General features: G+C 42.2%; 2 protein-coding genes across 2 annotated transcripts; one reads left to right on the plus strand and one right to left on the minus strand.

Annotated features, from left to right (window-relative positions):
- The first annotated feature begins 1,912 nt into the window (after nt 1-1,912).
- On the plus strand, nt 1,913-3,961 carry lft1 (lefty1). Its single transcript, XM_018694715.2, has 4 exons — nt 1,913-2,284; nt 2,472-2,721; nt 2,848-3,087; nt 3,508-3,961. Exons 1-4 carry the CDS (start codon nt 2,020-2,022, stop codon nt 3,830-3,832), a joined length of 1,080 nt encoding a protein of 359 aa, XP_018550231.1. The 5' UTR covers nt 1,913-2,019; the 3' UTR covers nt 3,833-3,961.
- A 3,721-nt stretch (nt 3,962-7,682) lies between these two features.
- On the minus strand, nt 7,683-17,156 carry hnrnpub (heterogeneous nuclear ribonucleoprotein Ub). Its single transcript, XM_018694716.2, has 14 exons — nt 16,521-17,156; nt 14,947-15,061; nt 12,885-12,964; nt 12,633-12,777; nt 12,327-12,427; nt 11,511-11,623; nt 11,002-11,265; nt 10,724-10,843; nt 10,495-10,623; nt 10,211-10,379; nt 9,794-10,075; nt 9,416-9,687; nt 9,174-9,311; nt 7,683-8,530 (listed from the first exon to the last, which is right to left on the minus strand). Exons 1-14 carry the CDS (start codon nt 16,978-16,980, stop codon nt 8,480-8,482), a joined length of 2,439 nt encoding a protein of 812 aa, XP_018550232.1. The 5' UTR covers nt 16,981-17,156; the 3' UTR covers nt 7,683-8,479.
- Between the last annotated feature and the right edge of the window lie 1,061 nt (nt 17,157-18,217).

Here is an 18,217-nt window from a genome sequence, read left to right on the forward strand (position 1 = left end):
GATAATTAAAGTAACTTATGATTTAACTTTAACTTTCCAGCAATGGCATTATAAGAATAAAAGCAATGCAAAACAGAATCATTATTATGAGATGACCCACAATGAAAAAATATGTCAGACCAATAATTGTACTACATATGCACATTTTTTTGGGCCATTGCAAATCAATAAAAGTTGCATATAAAAATCTGCAAACAAAAGAGCACATTTGTATTTGCAATAAAACTAATTCATCAGGTTTACAGGTTAAATCAACAGGCTAACATGTTAAGAGATATAATAAAGTAGTTGTCATAACCTTTTAATAATGTTAGCTGCCTCATCTTACATGATGTGTACACATAATTGTCTCTGTACACCTGCAATCAGATATTACATTCATAGTGAGGAGTATTTCAGTAACACATGGTGTGACTGTGCCGTACACAGACTGTGTCATAGTGTGGTATCAGGTCTCCAGCACTAATTCATAATTTGTCTTGGTTGTGAGCTGCAGGGACTGTAGCTGCTGGAGTGAGCAGGTCTGGCAGTCATCTGTCATTTGCTCTTCCTGTGTGTCCCTTCAGTCTGTCTGACATCTCTAAGCAAACACAGCCCAATACACAACCAGGAGCAGGGCCTTCTGGGGCAGCCAGTGAGAGCAGCCCTCTTCTAATGTTTGTGTGACAAAAAAGGCAAGGCAAATCCTCGCAATGGAATCAGATAATCACCAACATGTGAAGAGCCTGCCCCAATCCACATCCACGCCGGCCCCCCGGCCCCTGGATTAACTGTCTGTTTGGCTAATAATTTTAATCTGCTGGAGAGGGCCAAGAATGGGTGACAGGGCTCGGAATAAACATCTAATCCCCTGGTCCCCCTCCTCCCTAGGAGCTCTGCGCTACTTCCTCCTCGACCCCCTGTTATACACTTGTGCCGAAGTGAACAGACTGCATGGCGTTCTTGTTTTTTTTTTTTTGTTGTTGTTGTTTTTTTTTTCATCTTCTACCCTTGTTGGACAAAATGACAGAAATAAGCCCTGCTGTGTGACAGACTCTTGCCAGACTGTCCCAGTCTGACATTGTCCAGTGGAATGTACACATCAGAGTGTGGGCTGTGTGTAGACAAGGGTGCTACTGAAGCGAGAGGGCACTTCAGGTTCACAGGGTCAAGAGATGTCTGTCTGGGACGTATGTGTAGCAGCAGAGACAGGGGAGGGAAAAGTTTGAATTCTGGAGAAATAAAAGCATCAAGACAAATAAAACACTTTAATGAACTAAATCAAATACTAATATTAACATGACTGCTTGTGAGTCAAATCAGTGATTCAGGTGCTTTCTGATTTATTGGAAAAAAGAACAAGTCACACAGAATCATTGGGGATTGGAATTTGTTAGGGTTGGAGAAATGTAGGTTTTGAAATGCTGACATGAAATATTTCAAATTTGACAGCTCTCAGGTCAAAAGAGCCCAAATATTTAGTGTTTGTCCCTGGAATGTTCCTCTTTTTCAACTAGAAAAGTCTCTGAAAGAGGATTTCAACCATCATGACACACATTTCTGACTCATTTAGTCTTCAGATATGTAGCTGAACAGGTCTGTAAAAATAAAATGCACAAAAAAAACCTGGTTTGAGTGTCTGATTTTTTTTTTCCCAAAATCAAGATGAATCTAAATAAGTTGATATATTTACACCATAAAGAGCAGGTTTTAGATCCTCACTGTGGCATCAAATGGAACACAGGCCACTACATCAAACATAGTTTTAGTGGAACTATGGTGAAATTACACCTCCACAATACGGCACTCGAGTCTAATTGTTGCTGTTTGAAGTATGGCCACTTAGATATCCTGTTTAGGATGGGGCTGTATGGTCGCACCTTTGTTCTGATAAAGGTCCCTGCCCCCATCGACAAAGTGCGAACGACTGGGAGGGCCGCAACAATATAAGGGGCCGGAGGAGCGTCAGTGGGACACTTATCTCTGGGTGACTTGTGCTACCGTGCCTGCTGTTAACACACACTGAAGTTTTTTTTACTCATGGATTTCCTCCGCGCTTGTGTCCTGTCCGCCGCTCTCCTCGGTCTCGCCAGGGCTTTTACGCATCAGGATATGAAGGACGCGCTGCTGCAGAAACTGGGCTTGGACGAAGTTCCGAAAATCCATAAGAGGGATCTGGAGAACCTGGTCGTTCCGGCGCATATCAGAAACAAGTACCTGTCCATGCTGAAGATGCACCACAGCAGGAGACGCAGGTCCCTGCCCAGCCTGGCAGGCATCCTGAGGGGAATCCCTGGTAACGCAGGTAAGGACATTTCGCAGTTTGAATAAATAGGAATTTGTTTGAAAATAGCTCTGACATTGATAAGTATACAGTTATTTATCCGTGCGTAATTGTGACAGTGCGCGCAAACTGTCTTACGCAGAAAACAGTCATTTCAAGCTCTCAAGAAAAATGTCATCTAAAATTCCTTAACTGGTTTGTCCTTTAGATATTTCTGGGGAGTATGTGTACTCTGACACCGCTCGGTATCGCATGGTGTTCAACATGGAGGCGAGGATCCCCGATAACAGCGAGGTGACCATGGCGGAGCTGAAGCTCTACCAGCGGGCCAACTACCACAAGCGCTTCACGGTGGAGAGAAGAAGCCACCACCGGCCCGTCAACAACGCCCGGGTCAGCATCTACTGGGTGGAGGTTTTGCCCAACGGATCCAACCGAACATCGCTGGTAGATTCGAGGTGAGAGAGATGTGGAGAAATGACATTATCTTGGTCAATGTGGGTTATCTTAATCATAATTCGATTGTATTCCTGTCAGGGAAATATCCCCTTTTAATTAATCATCCTTATCTCTCGCGTTCACAGGTTGATCCCCATTCACGAGACCGGCTGGAAGAGCTTTGATGTGACCCAGGCGGTGCACTATTGGTCCAAGACGCAGCAGAAGACACCTATGCACCTGGAGGTGTGGATCGAGGGCGAGAGACCTGGCAGCTACGCGGCAGAGATGGCCAGGAGTGTCCACTTTACCACCCAGGAGCAGACGGACAACACCTTGGGAAAGCCCGAGCTCATCCTCTACACACTCAGCCTCGAAGAGTACGGGTAAGGGCGCGAGCTTTTGATATACAGGATATTGTATCAGTGTGACAATTAGCCCTTATCCTCCCCTTTTTACCTGTCACCTTTTGCATTCATTAGTGGAGCTGTAGTAGTGTGGCACAGGGGCGTTAGTTTACTCAGTCTAATGGTCTGAAGAAATGTAGCAGCAAATCAGTGGCTGGCATCAAGCTGTGTTTTACAGCCCTGGTCCAAAGTGATTTTTAAATTTATGGTTTCTGAATAGAGGTCAATGTATGTAGATTTACCCCCTAAAAAACAGCAAGTGTTATAACTTGACAGTTGCATAGCAGGCAGGGGTGTAGCTAAGAGATTCAAGGCCCCCTGACAGCCCCCCCCCAAAGCTATCTTACTAGAACATGACAGCAGCAGTGATGTAACTTCTCCTTATCGTTTCCTCTTCAGTTCTCGTGGTGACTGCGACATCAACCACAACAAAGACACCTGCTGCAGGGAGCAGTACTTCATCAACTTCCGCGCGCTCACCTGGACACAGTACTGGATCATCGAGCCGGCAGGTTATCAGGCCTTCAGGTGCACTGGGGGTTGCAAGCAGCCCAAGCGCAACTATGGCTATGGCGAGCGGAGGTGTACAGTGTCCGAGAGTGCCCCCCTACCCATCATGTACCTGGTGAAGAAAGGGGACTACACTGAGATAGAAGTGGCTGAGTTCCCTAATATGATCGTAGAAAGGTGTGCGTGCACAATGGACAATGTGTCCGTAGTATGAAGTCATGGAAAACAGCTATAGTAATCCCGTAATCATTGACTTCTGGGAAGTATTACAGGAAATTATAGTGTTTTTTCATGGGGGTGTTGGTATATTTAATGGTTTCAAGCAACACGTCTAGTACTTTCTATTTAAATGGACATTTATCAGGAGTTTCACAGACAACTGGCAGGCCTGCTGCCATTAAACTCCTTCCATGAGCACTTTAAAATATTTTGTAAATTTGATATCTTTTTTTATTTGAATTTATACAAGTTGTGTTGAATCTGCTGCAAACATTCAAATTCTGTCTGATGTGTTATATTTTTTGAGCTGTACATAATATGAATGAGTTTATGTTTGGAAAATAAAATATTTTGTTTCACTTAACATTTTCTGGTCTTCCTCTTCCCTGCTGTATCTCTCTGGCCCCATTCACATTCATGACCACATTCACATGCAGTTACATGCAGCTGCCTGCCTCCTCCTTCACCTCTCTATTTACACTTATAGGAAATTGTGGAGCAGAGCAAATAATTTGCCTAATGACTTATAACACTTGTTTCACTGAGGGCACACTGTCATTGACAACGACGGTCAAACCTACTTGCAATGCTTTATTGACAGTGGGAAAAAGCTACACGGCCACATGCAGAGAAACATGAAGTCAATTCACATTAAGCTGGAACGGGCTCCTCATGTGTTTACATCAGGCTTAGACCGGGCCAAATATTGGTAATCAGGGCCAATACCTAATGCAGTGTTTGCTGTCTGAGTGGGGGGTCTTGTTATTCACTAATATGCTGCTGATGTAGGTAAACACGCTGCCCTACCAAAGACAAGCAGCTGTCTGTCTGGGAAGGGAAGTGGATTCCCATCATACACCTCCAGCAGCACCAGGAGGCATGAGAATAGAGGAAACACAGGTGGTGCTGAAAAGAAACATGAATGTCAAAAAGGTCATACATACTGCTCAACTTAACCTATGCAGAGCCAATAAAAAGCACACACACCCCCCCCCCCCCCCCCCCCCACACCACACACACACACACACACACTCCCTTGTAAGTCTTCACGTTTATTAGTTTTACAACATTAAATTAAGGTGGAAGTAGTAATAGTATTCACCCTGTTTCAAGGTGCTATATGTAAGTTTTTGCTACATAGCCAGTGTCAGCATTAACAGCTGTTAACTTACTTCTTCATCCTCTCATGTTGGACTGAAGGCAGACTGGATGCTACAGTGACTCATTATTACATAGTGGTATTATGAAAAGGCCAGCTGGTAACATGGAAACTTGTGTAGAAGAAAAGAAGTGATAAAGAAGCAAATCAAGAGTTAGTGAGTGAAAGAATGAGCTTTGATGTTCAATTTTCATTTCATTTCATTCATTTTTTTTCTTGACTGGTAAGTAAACAGCTGTTACTACTAATGTTGGCTAGGTAACAGTACCAAAAACTTTACATATAGCACCTTTAATAGGATAAACCTAAAACATCACTGGTGTAGCCTATTGGTTACAGAAATCACATGATTAGTTAAATGGCGATTGCCTCTATGTATTCAAGGCATTTTAGTTAATTATAGCATAACTAGACCTGTATCTGGAAGGTTCAACCTTTTGCTGAGTATTGTACTAAAACCTCCACCATGAATGTAAAGGAACACACTGCAATGATTGATCAGCACACACCAGGGGATGGAGTACAGTTGAATCAATTATTTGGAGCAGGACATCCTCCAAAACTGGATGACCTTACAAGGAGACTAGTGAGGGAGGCCACCCAGAAACCTAAGTGTGAAGGCGTTCCAAGCTTCAGAGGCTGACATTGGAGAGTCGGTGCAGATACAGCAACAGCTGGTCAGCCTCACCAGTTGCAGCTTTATGGGAGAGGGCAGGAGCAAAAAAGAGGCCTACGCTTAAACACCAAGAGTCTACAGCCTTACCAGTAGCTCTGAGACTGTACTTATCCACAGCAGAGCTTTTGGGGTTCATGCTAAAGTGAGCATGCTAACATACTCACAAAGACAACTGCTAGCATGTTTACAGGTATAGTGTTTAACAGTCATATATTTACAGTTTGGAGTGCCAAGGAATTTGGCAATCAATTTCAGTTTAGACCATCTGACACTACCATCCTTACTGTGAAGCATGGTGGTGGCAGCGACATGCTGAGGAAGAGCCATATACATGGAAATCCTGCAGGAAATCTTGATGCAGTCTGCAAGAAACCTGTAGTTAAGGAGATTTATTCTCCAGGAGGATAATGAGACCAACCTCGTGAGCAGTTTTGAATACTTAAGCAAATATTTTGTGTTGTATATTCAGACTTCATTTCCACCATTTTGTAGAGACCTGTGTTCAGGGTCTTTTTTGTTGATCAGCATCAAAAAGCTGAATTAAATCTACTTTGATTCAACCTTGTAAGATAACAAAAGCACTGTAACAAATCACAAAGTCACTGTATACCAGCTTCTTTAACTTTAATAGAGCTGAGACAAATTAAAAAAGGAAATACAATCCCAAATTTTTAAACACAAATATCAAAAACTGTCAGATAGAAAAGACAACAAATCTCAAAAAGTCTCAAAGCTTTTGCACTGTTGGTTTAATAATAAAAGACCTGATATACAACCTGCAACATAAAAGCGATAAAAATATAGTGTCTGTAGTATTATAGATTATACTGTAAACTCAAAGCTTGCATTCTGCTAGATTTATGTATCCAGTATAATAAAACAGGAGGGCACAAACTCTCCAGACATTTAAATAGAATCGACAGTTCATCACACAGCAGTACTCTGGCAAACTAACACTTTCTTAATCACAATACAGTTATTATTCAAAGTCAATTAATTAATGAACATTCGTGCATGGTTGAAATAGTGGTGAAGTATTTACATGTCTATTAAATATCAACAAGGGCAGTTAAAAATAAAAACAATGGACACACACCACCAAATTTTGTCTGATCTACTGAAACCGTTTGTTTTCCAGCTCTGATGTTGTCTCAGTGTTGAAACACAAATTGAGGTGTCCTCCACCAGGATAATGTTGGCTGGACACATTATGAGCTGTTTGAATGAGCTGCCATTATTGCCGGGCCACACAGTCACCACCGTGAAACTCTGGAGTGCTTTGAAATGACGTAATAATGCCTTGAAGTTAGAGGAAAAAAAAGTTACTCTCTCTCTCTTTCACTTTGTTCTTTTCCATCCATCTGAAAACATTTTTGTGAACTGTTGGTTGTGTGGATATGTTGTGACACTGTGTAGCCCTTTAAGTTTGCTGGTGAAAAATGAGCAACCCCACCTCTTTCCAACCACGTTGTGCTGAATTAGCATTGTCAGGAATTTGTTCAAAATTGAAACTGTTGTTATGTAAATCATTAAAATGTACAAGCAAAACAGAAAAAGTGAAATGCTGTTGTGGTTCTGGTTTTTAACTGGACTGTTCAATGCTATATGTTTTTCAGAAGTCTACTGCACTAAAGGAACCATTGATAATCTAGGAACCACACTGTCTCCTGAGAATCAAGCATAGTCAGTGCCCTAATTTTAATATAAATTAAAAAAGATAATTAAAGATAAGCAAAAAGGCATAATGTAGTACTAAAAATGGCTTACTTATATCCTTAAAATGGCTAGGCCAAAATACTCTCTCAAAGCAATGTGCATTAGAATAGTTAAAGGACTGGAGATGACATATCAAAGACAGGACATTTGGACGGAATACTTTACTAATGAGGTGTCAACTGAGGCTTGTAGTGGGGCTGATGTCCTTATTGTTTGAAGTAGCAAACTAGGCCATCGCCCATTCAAAGGTCTTTTACACACCTTTGAACTGAATCAAAAGTCATAAGCCAGGAAGAATGTAAAAAAGCCAACGAGTTGTTTATTGTAGGTCTATGGAGTTTAGGTTACAGATTTGATAGTGGGAACAAAAGACAAAAACTTGCTGTAATTTATCTGCTGCTTCAGTTTAACTGTTCGACAGTGGACTCTATTGACATGTACAGTCTAACAATATAATCAGCTACCATGCTTCTTGCTAAGAAGCAAAGGTTCCTTTCAATCATTACCATTTCTTAAACTTCTCATACAAACTATGCAAAAAAAAAAAAAAAAACCCAAAACAAAACAAAAAAAATATTTACAATTTGTAATAAAAAAAGCAAAAACAAAAATCACAGCACAGATAAAATGCACAACCCTGAAAAAAAATCTTTCGTAACATCTGCCGTGCTGGCAGAATGTTTCTGGTTCCTGATATCACAAACAGATTTTTTTAAAAGCACGTCATTTAAAAGTGGTGAAAAAGATAATGAAATATACAACAAAAGAAAAAGAAATAAACAGATGAGTGAATGAGAGACTGAACCCACGTTGTAAATGTGTATATAGATATATATATATATGTATATATATATAAAGCTTCAATTACACTGCGGTTGCCTGGTCTCCCCTCTGATGTGGAATGTTGTTGCTCCATATCGCGTTAGTCTCGGTAGTCGGTTGGTGGGTTTTAGATTAATAAAAGTGGGTTCTACGAAAAGAAAAAAAAGTATAATAATAAGAAAAAAAAAAATCAAACAGCAGGGTGGAGGGATGTTCCGTGGCAAGCGGTGGGTCTCCCTGTCGGCCACCAGTCCGTTAGAACAAGTGTCTTAGTAATATCCAGGCTGATACTGCTGGCTCCACGGCTTCTGGTTCCAGAACTGGACAGGGACACAAGAGACACAAAGTTTACTTTGTGTAAATGTTACTACTGACCATCTTCTAAAACATGCCTTTATATGGTCAAAGTTACTGTATGTTTATGTTCCACGATGGTCACAAGCAGGGACCGCTTGAAAACTGAAAACAAGAGTGACCATTCATTTCATTCACACACAATAAAACTAGAAGATCAAACTGTAGATAAAATAAAATAAACCTGGAAGATGTGAAAAATGATAATGCATAGAAAGAGGGAATTAATGAAAAAACTGCTTGGTTGTGCTTGTAGTTGAGTTTTACATGCAAAACTACTCAACTTACACATACAGGAACTCTTGACATTACTGTTTCACAGGAATTCTCACTGACTGGGGCAAGATTAAGCAGATACACAGTTAATCTGAACAACTGTCTTTTTAATGTGTAATTTTGTCATTTGATGTTGTTTAAAAACTTGTGGAGCTAATTCACTTCCAATCTGGATTTCAATTCCACGTGTTCATGGGGAAAATATTCAGCAGGTATCTATGGTTTTATTTACTCTTTATTTACTGATTACACTTCAAACTACACCATCATTAACACTCCCTGTAAAGCCAGTGTGGAAAGTAGAGACAATTTCTCAAATGTAGAAATACTGACCCCTTGCTGCCAGCTCTGGTTGAAGGCTTGGGCTTTGTCCATGCCGTTCCTGTTGCCAAAGTTTCCACTGTTCCTGTTGTTTCCGAAGTTGCCATTCTTGTTGCCGAAGTTGCCACGGTTACCACCTCTCTGCTGAAACTAAAAGGAGACAGGGAGGAAGATAAGCACATTAAGCCTGCATTAACAGATTTAACCAACACAAGCTGAATAACATGATGTACAAGTATCATTATCAAACCCACCTGGTTGGGATGTCCCCTGTTTCCACCACGGCTCATGCCTGCTCCACCTCCTCTGTTCATGTTCCCTCTGTTCATTGGGCCACCTCTGCTCATGGGTCCTCCTCTGGGTCCCATGTTACCCCTCATTGGTCCACCCCTGGGGGATCCGCCCAGGCTGGGAATGGGGCCGCCGCCCCGACTAAAGTTTCCACGGTTGGGGAATCCTCCTCTGAAGGCTGGGGGAGGCAGGAAGCCGCGAGGTGGACGGTTGAAGCCGCCACGAGGACCAGGAGCTGCAGACACATCAAAACTGCTCAAAAATACAGTCTACTCAATAAGAAGATCACGACATTTACTGATAGAATGGTCATTAATTACATCCCCAAATATCAACCCTACCTCCTCTAAAGTTGCCTCTGTTCTGGAAGCCTCCTCGGCCACCGCCTCTCTGTCCAGGTCCACCACCGCGACCAAACTGGTTCTTGCCTCCCCGGCCGCCACCGCGCAGGCCGCCTCCTCTTTTGGGTGTTGTGCTTCCCTGGTTGGGTTTCTTTTCAGCAGGCAGAGCGGTCTTGCTTTCCTCTTTGTATTGTTCCAGAAGCTTAGCAGCCTCCTCCTTCTGCATCTCAGCATAGATGACCTCGCTGAAGCTCTCTCCCTCCTCAGGCAGAGAGTAAAAGCCTGGAGCAGAGGGAAAACAAACCAGGACATCATTAAGGGATGCAAGAAGAGTAACAACTTAACTTGAAAAAACTAGGTTTGAACTCTATATTAGTACATGAATACCTCATGCCCTAAGCAACTTTTTTTTTTTACCTTTCATTTTGAGGACAGCATGCTCAGGCACTTCTTTGCCATCACTCTCGACCTTCTTCTGAACTCTCTGCTTGTACTCGTCGTCAGAGGGACAGACCACCACAGCCTTGCGCTGGAAGCCTGCAAACAAACACATCTTCCTCTTCTGGCCCGGGGCAGACAGGTTGGTCTGGAAAGTGGAGAAAAATCATCAATTATACGGTCATTTATTATATTAGATTTTTTAGTCATTATCTGTATCACAGTGGTGAAGGCAGTGATAAGACTCATCATAAGCCACTTACATGATCCAAAATGTAGTTTCTCTTCTTGCGAGCGGCAATTTCAATGAACTTTCCCAAGAAAAGCGGGGCTCGCTGGGAAATGGCCGTCAGTTTTGTGATGTCCTTTGACTGGCGCTTCAGACTGTTGATCTGAATTAAGATAGGATCAAATATGAGACTTTTTTGTGCTACAGAAACTATAAGACATACAATATATCAAGGCTGCGACAGAGCTATTATCAGTACTTACCATCATCTTGTCCACAATGGTGTCACTGCCCAGGATGTAGTATTTCCCAGGGTTCTCCTGGACATGGTTCTTCACCCATGTAGTCTTCCCTGAGCCTGGCAGACCCACCATCACAATGATCTACAGAGGAGGAAGGCAAAGGACACAGTTATGTTGAGAGTGCCCCAAAAAACTGACACTTTAGTATTACTCACACATAAATAACATAGATTTATTTATAATGTACAGCTAATTAACAGATAGAGAATTACGCATATGATATCTGCATCTACACTGACCTCACAGTCTGCCTTGGTCTGTGGCCCCTTGAGCCCGCAGACTCGATCACTGACAGGGATCTGCTGCAGGAAAGAGTAGCCCTGGGGCTGAGGGAAATATGGAGTTTCCATCTGACCAAAGTTGAATTCCACAGCACAGTTGTGGCAGATGACGTGGGGGAAAAGGGCCTGGCCGTTCAGAGTGTCCTTGCTGATCTGGAAGGCGACAACAGGCTCCCCGCCGTTCTTGGCGAAGGACAACACCACTTCATCACCTTCAAAGTCCTTAGGAGAGAAAGCAAAACGGAAGGTAAGATAACCAGTCTATCAAATCACACTTCATTTTCAAAATGAAAAATTAAATTAATGATACACTACAATGAGGGAACTACATATTCTACACAGAAAAATAATGTAATTTTCTCTCAGCTACACCTTCCTTGAGGCATCTAATCATACTCTTAGTGTTAATTAGCTTTGTAAGTAGCTGATACAAATACTAACAGCACATGATGAGAATTATGTCTTACAATAAGGCAGCAGATGACATCGTTCTCCTCATAAGTTTCTCCAAAGTCTTCTGTCACACAGTTGGATGTCTTCTTGCCTTTTCCAGAGTAGGCGTAAGAATGCTCCTCCTCACCTAAACATCAATGAGAGAACACATGAATTGACGTTTTGTGACAGCTAACAGATGGCATGAGATTTCTGAATTAAGACACCAAGTGTCAGTAACTGGTGTGTGAATCATCTGTGTTGGCACTAGGCCAGCCACCATTACTATGATGCAGCCAGAGATGGAGCCATTTTATATTAACATGTCATACTGAGTACAAACCACTAGGGGGACCTCTTGGGACAGACTGCCTTTCATAGAGGATCCCTGCAGCCTCAGTTTATAATGCCATTATTTGGCTGACCTTCATGCAAATGCACACACCCAATACAGAGTGTTTTGTTCAGGTTATAATGAAAGGTTCACATTCACATCCCATATATGCAATGCACTCTATCTGCATAGTATCTTGAGCCCCACAGTATTCAGCATGTATGACTCCTAGCAAATGGCAGCATTGGTGTAGATGATGATACAATGCTCATCAATAATGTTATCCTCCTTACAGACATTAAAACTGTAAACAGGCTATAAATGTGTCTATCCACACTTCTCTACCCACACCATGTGTGATGGACCAAGTGCAAATTATTTTGGCAATGAATTAAACACTGCCAAGGGCAAATGGAAAGTTACTGCTGGCCACATCTTTCCACTGATACTGAATGCCCAAATGACACAGCCAACAGTAAGATATGTTTAGAGCTAAAGTAAGTATAAAGAAACTGACCCAGGAGCAGTGTGCCAGTAGCCAGGGACCAGCCAACCTGCACGTCATGGATCTCCATGTTCTTGCTGGAAATGTGCTTCACAGGAATTTTCTCCTGTAATCTGTTGACATGAAACAGAACACATAAATAAAATGTATATGGATAGATTATATCTAGTGAAATGGGTATATCAATTTGCACATTCCACACATAGCTTATTGAGCTTTTGATAGAGTTCAAAGTTTCAACATGTAGGGATGTACTAAGAGAAAGAACAGTGGGGTAGGGCAGGAAAAGGTGAATTCTTGTGTAGAATGTGTTGTTACTGTACCTTCATCTCAAAGCAGGCTTTGCCTTTGTTCACACCATAGGTGGCCTTGCCTCCAGACCAGAGGTAAGCAAAACTCTCCATTGTGAGAGATGATGCGCTGTAACGGTCTCTTGACACCTTAAAGTGCAGGTCGCAGTTGTCTAGAGCACAAAAAAATGTACACACTCAACTATGTGTGTCCATGCAAATAAGTCTCTGACCAAGTGTGGTTAATGTTCTTTCAGCCTAGCCATAGGAGTAAACTTACATGTATCCAGGCAGACTTTTGTGTCATCAAACTCCTCATCTTCTTCCTCAAGAGGTGGCACAGGAGACTTGAATGAGGCCCTGCAAAGAGACACCAACCAGTTTATTAGACGATTCACATGTCTGTGTAGCTGCATGGAACATATAGATGCCTTGAGCACCACTTCCTGAAAAAATACTGGTGGTGAGAAGTGGAGGGACAGACTAGGGGAAATCATACAGAAAACAGAACCAGTAAACTGGGCAGGCGAGCCTCCAAACGTTTTGGGGAAGTCAGCTGTATTGTGGGCCTTGGCAGACAACACTTACCTTGCCGTATCCAGCGAAATCTAAAATGTGAAAGATACACAGAAAGAAAGCACCTCTGCCCCTCTGATTGGTGAAAGTGATAAAATCAAAGCAGACCTCTCCCCTTTCAGATCAGTGTTTATGGTGTCCAGGATTGCTGTGGGGTCAGTCACAGCAATAGTGGGTGCAGTTATATTTAACTTCCCATAAGTGGAATTCCAAATGAAAAGGTCACCACTAGCTCACACTGTACTGTTTAACTATGTAACTATGCAGTACAAGTTGTCACCATGTTTTGATGCTTGAAATGAACTACAGCAACTTACCAACTCTGTAGTCTGAGATTACGTACCTAAATCTCTTATGGGAAGTTTAAGAAACTAGTCAAATGCTGTAAAGAAGGAACATTTCAATGATGCTTAAGCACTGTTCCACCTGAGGCAATGGTCTAAGTCCAGAGGAATTATTATTTACTGGAATGAAACAACTTTGGGGTTCATCAGCAGCAGTCCTAACAGCTCCCCAAGTCCAGAGGACATCTCTCTTCATATTTGTCCTCAAACAACCTTGAGTGCTGAACAAATGGCTGCTGTGGGGGAGATTAAGGGTGGTTCTGTAAAACATACTGAGTTGGAGCATATGGTCAGTGCAGCCTGTCTGTGGGCCACACATGGGCTGCTGCTCTGTGGGCATGTGGTTGCTTAGGGGCCTGGTTTCACATTGGGGAGATTTAAGTGCTTCAATTTTATTGAAAGAAAGTGCAGTAATGGGAGGGGAAGAAAAACTGGGCCTTTGCAAAAGCATACTCGAATATCGGGGGGGGGGGCAAAAAAAAGCAGCAACACTGTTGTGTTCCAAAATTCTGGTGCTCTGAACATTCTTGAGGAGTCCCAGACTTTTCCCAAAATTTAAAGATATCCTCAAAAAGCGATTCCATTTTCTGCCCGTTGATTCTTATAGCGTCAACAGCGCAATGAAAACAAAACACTGACCAAGAAGTAGGTACATGTATGCGCGCACACACACTCAAACTCCCATGCACACCATGCATGATGTCACCTGCGCAGGGGTAGAAAACAACCTTGCAAATACACACACATTCATACCATCATACCATGATAACACACACACAAGACATGAGACAGAAATAGCATTTTGACGTCATACAACCAGTGGGAAAAAAACAACAACAACAAAAAAAAAACTAAACAAAAAAGACCATTGCGAGGTAAAACGATGGACGGTCGATAGCGAGCTCCTCCGTGGACGTTCCAAACACTTTGGGAATTTTCCTACATCCTTGTGTGCTACCTTGCAGCAGTGGACCCCTCCTCCCACAACTCAGCTATTCCTCCCCACCCACCCTCCATTCAAAAGTGCACATCTGCTACTTTCCTCTGGGTTCTCTTTGAACAGCCTCGATTCACCTTGAGGACACAACGGGCTTTCCAAAACAATAAGTGGCAGAAGGAACAGATGTGAAAATTCACAGAGACTTGATAGATGCACTTCTGCTACAGAATGCAGTCCATTAAAGACACAATGTGAGTGGGCACTGTAAAAGGTAAATGGTAAGGCTCTTTAAGTACTCAGGGATGACCCTCAAAACATGTGTGTGAAAGTAAGGTTATGAATAAATAGTATAATAATTAAAATGAGGGTTTTCCTCTTGCTAGTTATATGTGCATTGGCACTTAAAGCCAATACAGTTCAACAAAGCTATGGATGGCGCTTCAGGGATGCTGAAGGCCATTTTTGCTCTGTCCCATCCTTACCAGCTGTATTTGTTCTCTTCAATAAATTCAAAGTAGCCCCTTCCATGTTCCTCCCGGCGTCTCTTAACACCCTTCTTATTCTTCTGATCAGCATTCGTGTCTTTGTCCGCATCCCCTTTGAAAATAGAACAAAGATATAGAATGAGGTGCTCCTTTTTGTGTGAGAGAGAGGTCGGACTGGCAGTGGGGTTCTGGCCCACAAAGCCCGTTCATTTTTTACATTGTGTCGACCATAATCATCAATATTTAAGATAACTACGAGGCAACACCTCATGATTACACTTAAACAATACAATTCATATTACATAATTTTAACATCTTTATTGACCAGATAGTAGTAGTACAATATTAGCTGGTCCAAATAACATTGTGAACAGTATTTGCTGGGGCTGGAAAACAAGTCTCTGCACAGTAAAGGGATATTAACCCTGCAATAAAGGGCTTAGAATATACTGTTTTCAATAACAGTCATATATAAGCCTATATCATTAAAGGAGGACAAATCTACTGTTGTCTGGGACAAATGCATCATGCAAGGAAATGTAGGAACCTACTTAGACCCGTATTGGCCCCCCACCCCCACCCATCTTGCCCCGAACTTACCTAAGTGGTTAATCTCTGAAAATCTATATTGTCTGCACTAAGCCAACAAGATGACACTTTGTGTTCAAACCAAGGACAAACTAACCACGTGTTAGCTAGACAAGCAGTTGAGCGCCTATCCCATCTTCCGCACAGCGCTGTGTTAGCTAGTTCAAGTGTTCCCGGCTCTTTTGACTTCAAACACACTTGGCACTGTAAACAGTAGTCCCAATGAATTCGAGAGTTGATTTAATTTTCTTATTCTGACTACCCAATTATTCATTCTAAACTCAGGACAAATAGCGAGGCGGGGTTGGAGACTAGACACGCTACAATCGCTGCAGTATTAATTTCAAACATTTAGCTTTCGAGTTACGCCATTTTTTCCAACGTATGTTATGAAGTTGGAGGTTTTCTTTGCTCACCTCCACCCTACTACCTACTACTGTGGCCAAGCGTCAATATGGGAACCACTGAACTAGCTAAACGGATGGCCAGCTAGTTAGCACTGCACCACAGACACAAAGAAAATGGTGTTAGCTGGCAAGCTAACACGCTAACGAAGCGAAACGAAAAGCCAGACTAAGCTAAGTTGTTAGCGTAACCCCAATTCCTTCACTTAAATCGGTGGCTAATGACATTCAACAAACTACGATAATTATGCTTACGTTAACATTTGTGTGCTGTATTATCGATAGTTAACGGTACAAAACGATTGACGTTAGCTAACCACTGCTGACCGATGCTAACATTAAGTTAGCCGACCGGCTAACAGTTTCAGTTTGTAGCTAACGCTGGCTAGTCTAGTGAGGTCACGCTATCTAGCTTAACATGGACGCTCTGTTGTACGGTAACGCATTCAAATTTAGTCATTCCCAGCCGGCTTCCCTCCCGCGGTAGCATTAATGCTAACGTTATAGCAGAAAACCGAAAGCCAGCCACAGTCCATCCAGCCAATCACATTTTCATAACTCTCAATTCGGTCGACTCACCCTCAGCAACCTGGTCCCCGGGCTCACCATCCTCTGCGTCTATTTTCTCCATATCGTCCACATCTCCCTTGAGCATGGGATCCATCTCGTCGTCCTCGTCCCCATCCCCGTCCTCTTCCCCTTCGCCCATTTCTTCGTCTTCGGCAACACCATCACCGTCGCCCCCATTCTCCGGCTCTTCTTCCTCCTCCTCCTCTTCGTTGGCCTCCATGCTTTCTTCTATCGGGCCATCGCCCTCTTCTTCCTCTCCCATACCCTCCTGGTCGGCGGCCTGGTCAAAGCCCTCGTCCGCTGCAGCTTTTTGGTCCAGCGGGGAGTCTCCAGCAAGGGCCTCCTCGTCCAGCGCGGCCTGCAGGCGGTCCATCAACTCGGCCTTCAACCCCTTGTCCGAAAGATTACGCTTTTTCAGCTCGTCCTTCAGCTCGTTGACTTTCAGCTTTTTGACGTTAATTGAGCTCATTGTGAATGTTTGACGGCAAAATGTATTAAATAAAACTCACAAATTCGACGATAAATAAATTACTGGACGTTCTTTGTTAACGGATGTGGCTCAATACTGCGCCAAATGGCACCCGCTGTCCGACCAATCTTCCACCGGCAAAAGAGCTGTGCAGAGTCTGTGGTGTGGGGGAGGAGGATGACGTCCTCTACCGTAATTACCCAGAGAGCAGCGCAGCGTGATTACGTAGCGTGTCGACCATCTGTCGCTGCTTTACTATTAAGGCAATCGCCAACAAAGCACTGTTGTGGAAAAAGTAGGACAGTAAATGGAGGAAAACACAGTCAGCACAAAGAACACTCAGGATAGGCTGTTACTTAGTCTATATTTAAAATTCATTCATTCATGTTTCGGAAAGGAATATAATATCCTATTTTTATAGAAGAATTATAATGTTACTAGTTAAAACTTGAAGCGCACCGCTTTTAACAAGAACGGGAATTAAAAAAAGATATAAAATACCGTAATGCACAATATTGTTGATCGTATTTAATACAGGAAAGTGTCTTCCGAGGGCACACGGGAATATGACTGATTTTTAGTAAAAAAAAAAAAAAAAACGCCAATAAAGTTCCTTAAAAATAGGACACTATAACAATAATTTTTACCTATGTATTTAACTGCTGTTAAAGATGCACATGTGTCTTGATCCAGATTTTTTGGTTTTGCAAACAAATGTAGCCTAGTCTATTTTTATTTGAATACTATGGTTTTATTTGTATCTTCTCATGATGATAATGACTATTTAAAGCCTCTTTGTCAGCAAGGGAAATGCCATATTCATCAGTCAAAAACAACAACTGCTGTTAATTTCTGACTTTTTAGTTGAACATATTTATGTATCACTAAGTAATCTGTGGAACCAACGGACACCAAAAGCCGAATAGCTTTCTGGAAAACACTTTGAAGCACATATGATGTCTTCTCAAAAAAATAAAAAAATAAATAAAAATTAAAAGAAAAATCAATCAATCCTCCAACTTTTACGCATGACATTTGACCCTCCACCTACCCAGCTTATGAAAACAGTTTTGTAATATCTTCTGTGGCTCTGGATCTTTGGCAGATCTGAAAGAAATAAACCTGATTATGTCGTCAGGTATGGACATGTATAGAGCTTGGTTCACACCGTAAGACTAACGGCAGTAGTATCTTGATCTCTAAAGCACCAGTTTTTTTTATAATTCTGTTTTTAATC

Source organism: Lates calcarifer, linkage group LG7_1, assembly GCF_001640805.2.
Source record: "Lates calcarifer isolate ASB-BC8 linkage group LG7_1, TLL_Latcal_v3, whole genome shotgun sequence".
In the NCBI taxonomy this organism is placed as follows: Eukaryota; Metazoa; Chordata; class Actinopteri; family Centropomidae; genus Lates; species Lates calcarifer.

What these genes read in the sequence shown, in the direction of transcription:
- lft1 (XM_018694715.2), top strand. Translation starts at nt 2,020, where the DNA reads ATGGATTTCCTCCGCGCTTGTGTCCTGTCCGCCGCTCTCCTCGGTCTC. An exon ending in ACATCGCTGGTAGATTCGAG is followed by an intron (nt 2,722 to 2,847) that starts GTGAGAGAGATG and finishes TCGCGTTCACAG; the next exon opens with GTTGATCCCCATTCACGAGA. An exon ending in CTCAGCCTCGAAGAGTACGG is followed by an intron (nt 3,088 to 3,507) that starts GTAAGGGCGCGA and finishes TTTCCTCTTCAG; the next exon opens with TTCTCGTGGTGACTGCGACA.
- hnrnpub (XM_018694716.2), bottom strand. Translation starts at nt 16,980, where the DNA reads ATGAGCTCAATTAACGTCAAAAAGCTGAAAGTCAACGAGCTGAAGGAC. An exon ending in TGCTTTGAGATGAAGGTACA is followed by an intron (nt 12,428 to 12,632) that starts GTAACAACACAT and finishes TCATGTCAACAG; the next exon opens with ATTACAGGAGAAAATTCCTG. An exon ending in ACAGGGGACATCCCAACCAG is followed by an intron (nt 9,312 to 9,415) that starts GTGGGTTTGATA and finishes GTCTCCTTTTAG; the next exon opens with TTTCAGCAGAGAGGTGGTAA.